The sequence below is a fragment of the Barbatula barbatula genome (assembly GCF_947034865.1).
Source record: "Barbatula barbatula genome assembly, chromosome: 6".
Classification (NCBI taxonomy): domain Eukaryota; kingdom Metazoa; phylum Chordata; class Actinopteri; order Cypriniformes; family Nemacheilidae; genus Barbatula; species Barbatula barbatula.
In genome coordinates, this window is record NC_136765.1 from 17,984,144 (window position 1) to 17,994,586 (window position 10,443).

Genomic DNA, 10,443 nt, shown 5'->3' on the forward strand with positions numbered 1-10,443 from the left:
AACACGTTTTCACAGTGTCGCGCAGTAGTCTCAGAAATATACAACGAGAGTGAGATGCTCTTAGACGACCCGGGGTTGACTTTAGTCTGTGTCATTTGGCCATCCTGGGACCTTTTCCCTAAAATGAACATTTCTTCTAGCTTGCCAATGTACTTATATTCCTTAAATTACATTAAAATATGTTTTATATAAATATTTTTACGAGCCATTTTATACAACATTAGCAAACTCTTTACAATATATCACAACACAATTTGACAATTAATTTATTTAGTGCATCCTCATGCTTCTTCCTGACTTCATGTCAAGATCTCATGTCGAGCAACTGAATGCCTGCATTATACATGGATGGGAAACATCATTACATGCAGTGACTTAAAAACAGGTAAAATTGTTTAAAAATAAAACAATACCATATAGTGATTTTTTTAAATATCTGAAAAACCTTCTTAAGAAAATATCACTGGAGCACACTAGAAACTATAACTACTAGGGATGCACCACCAAATAGTATACCATTATACATAGTATAATACTAAAATAAATAGTTCACCCAAAAATGTAATTCATCATTTACTCACCCTCGTCATTTCAAACCTGTATGACATTCTTCAGAACACAAAAGAAGATATGTTGAAGAATGTTGGTAACCAAACAACGGCAGTACCCCATTCACTTGCATTTGAGTCCCTACAATAGAAGTGAATGTGTACTGCTACCGCCACTCTTTGGTTTGCCAATATTCTTTAAAATATCTTCTTTTGTGTGTTCTGAAAAAAGTCATACAGGTTTGATATGTCAAGAGAAGAAGAATTTTAGCAATTTTAAGTTCCGGGGCACCTTTAACTACCATAATGGTAGTCAATGATGTCCCAGAACTGTTTGCTTTCATAAATTCATCAAAGCATTCAACAGAACAAAAAATATATACGATAATTTGTTCTATTATCATAGTGACAGAATTGAAAATAGCTAATATTCGTATTAATAGTATATTTCGTTGTGTTCAACAGAACAACCAACTTTATAAAGGTTCAGAACGACTGAATGAGAAAATGAAGATAGAATTTTCATGTTTGGTGAATTGTCCCTTTAACTAGTCAGGCCCATGCTAAAGCAATTACTAATATTGGTTAGTAAAAAATATGATCACTGATATATTGCTTTGTTTAAAGGTATTTTATCACTGGTACTCTATTAAACATGCTGTCTGTCAGTATAAGTGTTAAATAGAGAGAAGGCTGATTTCTCTAGAGCTAGTGTTTGAAATTGCAAATGAATGCTGTAGCCTGCACTTACACTGACAGACAGCTGCATCTGCTGCTGGCTTATGTAATATGTTTAAAATGGGTGTCTTGGTGTCGTTTTAGAGAACAGCTAGATAATGGGTGCATATATTTTGTGAAATTTGCTCTCGTCCTCTCCGCAATACACAAACATGTGCATAGTAGGAGAGATAGAAAGCATTCTGGTTCAATAATAGCAAAAGTCATCAGCACAGGCACAGATGTCCAGACTCACCTTAACAGCATCACTTCTTAACTGGGCAGAAACGTGGATCTTTTTGCTCCTCCAAAACTTGGGAGACTACAAACAGGAATATATCTTTACAACACTGAGTGGTTGATTCTAATATTCACATTAAATGTCTTCACTTATAAACAAATCATAACATTTTCCACAAGTCTTAAATAGTTAATTTTATATTGTTCCTAGTGTACACACCCAGAGGCGCAAAAATGGGGTATGCAGTATATGCCGTGCACAAGGTTTTTTTCATAAATAAAATGTAATTATAGAATACGTTGATTATATACAATTATATAAAAAGCCCAAACTGGTCTTGCATACCCTTCTTTCGCCTCTGTACACACCTACAACTGATAGCCTTAACTGGTATATACATTTTCATTTAGTCAGTTGGCAGACGCTTTTATCCAAAGCGACTTACAAATAAGGTAAACGATGGAAGCAATTGGAACAACGTAAGGACAACTAAAAGCATGAGCGAAGTAAAACTAGTGTCATATAGCCTACCACAGTGTACAAAGTTAAGTTTTTCTTCATTTCATTTTTTATGTATAGAAAGACTAGAAAAGAGATAGAAGTCAGAAGGTGCTAAAAGAAGAGATGTGTTTTCAGCTGATTCTTAGTTTATTGGTCTGAAAGCCCAACCAGCTGAGCAGCCGCAAGACCAGGTTCAAGTAGGGATAACTGCAGCCTGGCACAATGGGCGTGCCACAAGGTGAGGGTGTGGCAAAAGGTATGGGGCGTGCCAAAAGGTTTCTCATTGGTCTCGCCGAACAGTATGGGCGTGCCAAAAATGGGGCGTGCCAAAAGGTTTCTCTTTGGTCTCGCCGATGAGTATAGTTAGGGTTAGGGTTGGCCAATACAGCAAAATTCCTTTCACCAATCAAAAACCTTTTGGCACGCCTCTACCTTTTGACACGCCCCTACCTTTCGTTACGCCCATTTCTCCAGGCTGCAGCTACCCCTGTCTCACCAGGTTGGGAGACCATCTTAACCCATCAAAGACCAGCAAACCATCTTTGACTTTGAATGTTGTTTTTAAGTTTGCACAATAAAACTATGCCTATAAACACTTCATCCTAAACTGGATCTGGTTCACAATCGCACCAGACTGAGATTTTGTACGCTTAAAGCAAATATTGGTCATAGTTTTACTTGTTTCTATGACAAACCGAGACATGCCAAACTTTTGAATGTTTGTTGCAATACGCTTTCCCTCGTGGTCTATAGGCAGGTGAGTGATGTAATGTTGAGGTATCCCGCGTGCAGCACACCCGAGGCTCGACAGTGTACAGTAGCCTATACACCTAGAGTTTTAATCTACACGTTTCGACACAAATACATGCACAATTTGATAGATTTTACCTTTCTCCACGTTGGCATTCTAGGTAGTGCTTGAGATTGCTGCTACATGTTAAGGACAGCACAGCAATGAAGTTAAGAGTGCATAAGCTCATCTCTCACCGCCTCGTGGGTTCTGTTGCTGCTGCTGCTCTGCTGCTGCTGATGAGATTGATGCGTCCAGTCGGTCCCTTGAGTAAAGCGCGTCCCCGCCGCTGGATGGCGCAGTGAACACAACGTTTACTTCCCGCCATCTTGGTGAGGTCGTAAGTAGGACAACAGAGAGCGGACGGATCGCATTTAACAATTCTTTGGAAATACCTCATATTTTGCTGTTTTTTGTATCGTGCGCTGGATTTATATAATGTTATTTGTTCGAATAGTCAAAGTTTAACGCCTTGAAGGCAGTTCATTTAATGCGCGTAGCTTCAAGGTACGTTAGTGGGTCTCTGTTTACATCGGTAAACATTAGTTTTTGAATTATTGTAATGATTTTTTATTTTGTAAACGCTCGAGGTTAGAAATAAGACTATGAATATTAGCTCTCGATATGTCGCTCAGAAAAAAAGGTAATAATGGCGTATTTAATCTATCTATATTGGTATGTGTACAGTGCCCACGTGCTACGTTAGCTACTCCAGTAACTTCGTTACCTCTAATGCTACACTATAACCGGGCTTTATTAAGGTTTTTGTTGCTGGGTCTGGAACAGCGGTTTCATGTTTATAATACGTGCTGGTTAAACCCGTCAACAACATTCCTGGTTGTTTCATTCTACTTCAGCATTTCAGTCCAAAGTACTGCAGAGACTGTACCCCAGCGCACAGGAGCGGACTGTGCTCCAACCTGCTGCTGCTGCTGCCCAGAAGCAGACCTCACTGGCACCACCTGCAGAAAAACCTCAGGACGTCCCACTAGAGGAGCCAGGTACATGTTTGCTTTTAACACAATGTTTGAAGGGATACTTCACACTAAAATGAAAATTGTATTTAAGTTGTTCCAAATCTGTTTAAATGCTTTTCTTCTGAAGAACACAGAGAACGACATTTGGAAGAATGCTTATAACCGATAACAGATCACACCCCCAATTGTAAACTCCTTTATCATATTTTTTGTTCTGTTGAACACAAAAGACATTTTGAAAAATGTAGGACGGCAAACAGTTCTGGGGCACTTTTGACTACCATTGTTTTTTGTCCTGCTATGGTGGTTAATGGGGGGCAAAATCTGTTTGGCTATAAGCATTATATATATTTCTATATATTTTTCTGTGTTCATCAGAATCAAAAGGAGGAACGCTTGAAAGGTTTTTGAGGTACATGTATAGAAGTATTTTGTGATTGTGATTGTTTTGCATTCTAAATTGCACGAGCATCAATATATACATAATTTGTGATATGGTCAAAGAAATACTGAAAACAATTTGATGTTATTTTTTAAGGCAAAGATGTGATTGCACCAACACATTTTCAATTTGTTCATTAGAACACAATGATTAATTTTTTTGATGTCCTTAAAATGCATGACATTTTTACAAATTCTAGATAAAGGATGGCTTCTTTAAAGATCCTAAAGTCGAATATATAAGATTTAATTATTTGGAATTTTCCCATTTATTTTTCTAATTCCCAGTGTTGCGTTTGTGTAATTCCATAGATCAGTTTACTGTTCTAATATGTGTAAGGAATTATTTGAAACAACTCAATTGAAATAGAATGAAATAGATTAAGTATAAAGTGTTAAGGTATTGCTCTTAATTATGAATAATAATTAGAAACATTTCAGAGCAGTGGCCGGTTTCAGTGAGTGGCTTTTTGTAATTCTAGTATAAAGTTGGCAAATTATAAATGCTTGACTGTATTTGTCTCTTCTGGTTCTGAAAATGTGGGATTAGAGTCTTTCCTCACCATCACCATTGTCCTTTAATCTCTCCTCCTCTTAGTTAATAAGAAATGTTCAGCTGTACAGGGCAAGAAGCTCTATACAGTACTTCCTCCTCCTGAAGGCTACCTGATTACCAGCGTGAATGAATCTGTCACACCATCCAATCCAGATTCCATTGGCTCTGAGGACAGCACAGCAGGTGAGCGGGTGACAATGCTAGCGTAGCATCTCATTATTGACTCTCAGGTTCAAAGCATTACCATTCCTCTCTCCTCCTATTCCGTGTCTCTTTCAATCACACGCTCCAGCAGGAAACGAATCCCACTAATTGTGATAAGCTGAACCTAGTGTCTACAGATAATCAGTCTATGATACAGTTTTGCTGTGGTTTTGGGCATTATTAGCCATTCTGCAGCTTTATTATGACATCCCACTTGATAGTTTACGTTTGTATTATTCTGTCTAATCACTTGTGTGTTTGAAGTGTGGGGAATTTTCTGTTTACTTGAATCATGCAGCCCCTGTTGTGGATCCAAAGGATCAAATCATATGATTCAGTGAAGCACATTATTAAGCCACGGCACCTGAATAGAAGGTTATAATTAACAACCTTATTCGGCAGAAAACAGTTTGGACTTTTCATCCTGAAATTTCCTGAAATACTGTCAGACTGTGCAAGATATTTGATTTGCTCAGATCACTTGTGACATTTCTGGGTTTGTATGTTCTAAGCCACATGAGGCTAGGCATTACATTCATCATACCACAAGTAAATATTCAATATCAAACAAACAAAAATGCTTTAGTACTGAGCTTGACATGTGCTCATTCAAAGCAGATTTATTTTTAATAGAAAGAAAGACGTTTTCTGTTGTGTTTGAATAGGGTGAGCCTCTCTGGAGACCAAAACGAGGTACACATCTATAGGAAGTGACATGGTTAGATCTCTAATTACCCCTATGAGTCATTGACAGAATTTTTGGCCTGGCTTAGTGCATACTTCTCCTCCACTGAAGAGCTCTGTACATTTCCCAGCTTCCTACTGTCTTTTTGTTGCTATTGATCTGAATAGACTTCACTGGACCTGCAAGGCCACAATCACACTCTCACACACATTCATACAGTGCATGTTATTGAGGCTCTCTCCTTTATTGCAAACCAGCCTCATTGTATGAGCTGTATACTGATGAGGTGAATTTTCGCTACCTGCGGTGTCACATAGATGTGCGGTCAGTTTCTCTGCTCTGAATACAGATGATAAAATCAATAGCTCAGCACAACTCTGTATTTGTATGGTGCTGATCAGCATAAAAGCCTACGAAGCTATTGAAAGGCCAAAGGCTGTGTGAACCCCTTAAGTTGAATGCTTTCTACTCAAGTAATTTCCTCTTACACAATATGTGCACATTATGTTCTTGTAGATCGCTTTTTAGTACAAAATATCTAACAAGAGCGTAAATGTAATTAAACAAATGTCATTTATTTATTAGAGCATTTTAATCTACTCGCAATTTAAAGCCTTCTTTTAAGTGCATGGTCGGTTGGGAAGTCTTATTTCTATAAGACTTTTACCAATGAGCCTTTTTGGACCTTTCAGATGCCGATGACCATACCTTACATGCAAAGAGGAAGAGGAGGAGAAAGAAAAAGGCATTTCCTGCTACTACGATTAAAAATGCAGGGGAAATATCTGCCTCTCCAGCAGAGGGAGCTATGGAGAGCCAGAAAGATGCTAATGATAAAGATGACATTGGAAGCTTAGTAGAGAACATCAGCAAAAACAAAAGAAGGAAGATGAAGAAGAAACGTCACAAAAAGAAGCTCTTCGCTCTTGGGCTGGTTCCTCGTTCGAGAGCTCTTGAATTTACTTACAAACAAAGCTGTGATGAAGGAACAGAGGAAAAGTTAGAGGAGGTGCTGGAGTTCCTCCATAACACTCATGAAGTCTATCTCTCTGACCGTAAGTGTTATCAAAAATCACTTATACAGGTCAAAATAGACAAAAAAAAATACAAAAGCTGATGTGCCCAACTTTCAAAGTACTGTATATCTTTCTAGGCTCCCAAATTGAAACTGGGCCCCCACACTCTCTCTCTGCAGTGGAGTCTCTGTTCTCTCGTCTCTCAGGGGAGACACTGCCTCCTGCTGAGATCACCAGGCTGTGCGGGCTCGGAGCTCTGCTGGTAAAGGGTCGGGAGCAATTAATATCAAAGATACAAGAGTTCAGAGACACAAGCACACTACCTGCAGGTAAATGCCATTGCATGAACAACTCGCATTTGAACATGCTTGAAGCTTGCTTATTCAGTGTTTATAGTCCAGGCTGCGAACTAAAATTAGAGAAATTTAACATTATACTGTTGTCAGTTCAATAATAACTATTTGTAAAGAAATGTGCACTGTATGTGGATGCACCTTTCTAAATAATGGCTATTGCATTCATGTCAAATCTCAATGCTACAAACAGTTTCATCAGAGGCACATACCTGGCCCGAAATTAACTTCCAGTCTGTATTTGGTTATCTGTCTGGCTAGTGGCTTAATATAACAATTTATTTTATTTTTAATTTATATTAGTAATAATTGTATTAAATTAAATTAAAATTATTCAATAAATCTTTGCGGAGGTCTACTATTTTGGCCACATAAGGTGTGTTTAGATTCTTGCAGCTGAAACCTTTTCTTCAAGCATCTCTCTCTGTGCACATTGCTGTCATTTTAGAAAGAAAATGTCCTTTTATTGTAAAATAAATGTTTTTTTACGTGACTGTGCTATCATAACATAATATTAGACCTTAATAAGATGGTCAAAGTTGTTTTGTGGAGCTATGAGTGTGAATTTCACTTGGATCTAATTATTAAGATTCCTAATATATATGAATATTTCTCTTTTGTGTTACAGATGAAGTTTCAGTGGTCTGTACACTTATGGACTATTGGCTGTCAGAGATTCACCCCATGCAAAGAGAGACGACATGACACCTCTAAATTGAGCACCTGAAAGGAAATGAAACCGTAAACAGCTAGCAGGTCTATGTAAATAACCCAGACAAACCTGCCGACTCTGATTATAACATCTAATTATGAAAGAGAACTTTAGTCATGCTGTTCAGATTTACCATTAAGGAACTCAAGAAAAACTCAACAATTCCGCTAACCCTAGAATGATACTTAACTTTATTGCTCATTAAAAATTTATTTTAAACTTTTCTGTTGCTCATTCTGTCTTCGTAGGGCAGTTTCCTGAACAGGATATGTTTTAGAAACACAAACACTAGAATAATGTAATGGACCATAATGCTTGTTCACTCAGCTCATTATTAGAATGTGTGGTTTAGCCTCTTAGCGCCTAATTATCCCAACTTCAAATGTCAACCGGTCCTCACTGATCCCGGTCCCAGTTTGAATTATGACATTTAGGCTTTAGCAAACTGGACTGCTCATTAAAACCATCCTTCACATTGACCGGAGTCACATTTAATGAATTTATCATTATGCAATGTTTGCGAAAACTCTAGGGTACACAATAAATCGGCCATACCCTTGAAAAAAATAGCCCTATCTAAATATATGTTCTTGTGCTGCTATAAATATATCTATTAAAGTTGTGTTCAGGATAAGAAAGGAAAAGATAGTGTGTAGGAGTTGATAGCACACATATTTGCATTCAGTGTGTATTCACTACCTACTTATGTCTATTGAAACTAATCCAATGGCTTATCTGTGACATCATGGAAGGTTGAGTTGAGCCCTCCAAGCGTCTGTAGACTGCCCTATCTGTGCGTTGTGCTATTCTGAAATGCACAAGGAGCCCATAACAGACACGAGTGCACAACCTTATAGAAGCATGTGAATCTGGGTTGGCTTTGTGCAGAAAAAATATTTTTGTATTGCCGCTCATTACGTTGATAGTGTTTAGAAATAAGGAGCCTGCTGTTTCCAGCTGGTATGTGAGGATGAAGCCAGCACGTGTAATGATGGAATTATCACATCTGAAAAGAAAGAGTATAATAAAATCTGATAATAATCTACTTTAGTCACTGAATGTAGCAAGCTCAGTCCAGAATAAATATTACATTTGCATCCTTTTTCTTAAAGGAAAGATAATAGACCTCTTCATTTTAAAATACAGTACACAGGGTAGTTGAATAGTGCTTGTATCTTGGATCTAAGATGCCAACCTTTCTTACTTTTTAGAGGTGAACCTCTGACCCCTAAAACAGAAAAATCACTTTCTTAAAATGATTTCTCGCCCCCCAAAATATGTGTTTACCTTGGTATTGGTATAAATATAGTTGTAATCATTAAGACATTTGTGTGAATTTATTTGAGTTCTGATAAATAGGCTGTCGTCCTGTACAGAGCTGCAACCTGTTATTGCCATGGCTACCGCGTCCAAGTGCGTGCTAGCTTCCACAGTAATCCCATTGAGAGAGAGAGAGAGAGAGAGACAGACAGACAGACAGACAGACACACTCCCACGTCTATATAAGCTCTTACATTGATAGACGGTCTTGGCTGAACTCTATACTCTGTGAAGCACAACGAGGAAGAGCAACCAGCTGATGTAGGTCTACTGACTGCTTGAAGACAACCAAAATGTTGTTTGGTCTCCCACATCAAAAAGCTTTAAAATACATCCGCAGCTTGCAGGTGAGTAAAAGTATCTGACAATTTTTTCAGAATATCTATACAGTTTACAAACCGGTGCACCAGTCAGTCATTTTAAGAAAAAGCATCTGTCAAATCTAGCATCGGTCACTATTGTCTGGATTTAAACCATAAACTATTAAATGGCCATTAATACAACCATTTGATTTGATTATGATCCATTCATTATCAAAGTATTATAATTCAGTGTAGTGGGATCTATTGGGTCATTATTTTAATGTTTCAAAGTTATTAATGAGTGGTTCATGATGATGTCATAATTTACTCAATTGTATGATATTCCAAACCCATATGACATTGTTACTTTAATTTAGGTCAGATCTTTCTGCATCCATCTGCTGCAGTATATTCACACGTGTCTCTCTTTTAGACTTGGAGCGTGACCCACAGCACTCGCAGTCACGTGGTGCCGAGGGTGGCTGTTCTTATGGGGTTGCTGGGGATAGCAATGTCAGGGTACAGCTCGCGCCAACATCGACCCTCTACACAAATTCTAAAGTGGGCGTCTAGACCTGCCACTGCCAGTGAGATGGATACCCAACCTGGGCGAGTCAGTTTGGGTTCTGCCAGTGCTAGTGTGCTATCCAGACAGGATGTCAAGTCAAACTAAAGAGTGACACCCAACAGCTGACGAGGACGTTTACGTATGTGGAAAACTTTCACAGCTTCAAATTGTGGATACGTGTCGGAGAGGCAAACTGTACAGTACAAGAAACATCTTAAGGCGTACAGAGAGAACCTGTAAGGTCTTCCTGTGAAAGACTGAGTTATGACACAGTTGATTCCTTCACAGCATGAAAGGACTGATGTAACATGCACTGTAATGATTTGGAAAGTGCCTTTTTGAAAGAAAGCCCAAATGTAGATGCTTTGATTTGGCTTAAATGAGTTCTGCTGCAGGTCCACAAACATACAGTTTTTACAGCTTTCCTGTAGCTCAGTGGTAAAGAGCATTGCCCCAGGGGATTGCAGATACCTACGTATAAATGTATAGGATAAGGCAATGTAAGTCGCTTT

The 10,443-nt window shown here is 38.3% G+C and overlaps 1 protein-coding gene across 1 annotated transcript; it reads left to right on the plus strand.

The window, feature by feature from the left end:
* The first annotated feature begins 3,095 nt into the window (after positions 1-3,095).
* On the plus strand, positions 3,096-8,319 carry erich1 (glutamate rich 1). Its single transcript, XM_079458348.1, has 6 exons — positions 3,096-3,440; positions 3,655-3,798; positions 4,814-4,954; positions 6,353-6,715; positions 6,814-7,005; positions 7,658-8,319. The coding sequence occupies exons 1-6, from the start codon at positions 3,422-3,424 to the stop codon at positions 7,732-7,734; spliced, it is 936 nt and encodes a 311-aa protein (XP_079314474.1). The 5' UTR covers positions 3,096-3,421; the 3' UTR covers positions 7,735-8,319.
* Positions 8,320-10,443: the final 2,124 nt, after the last annotated feature.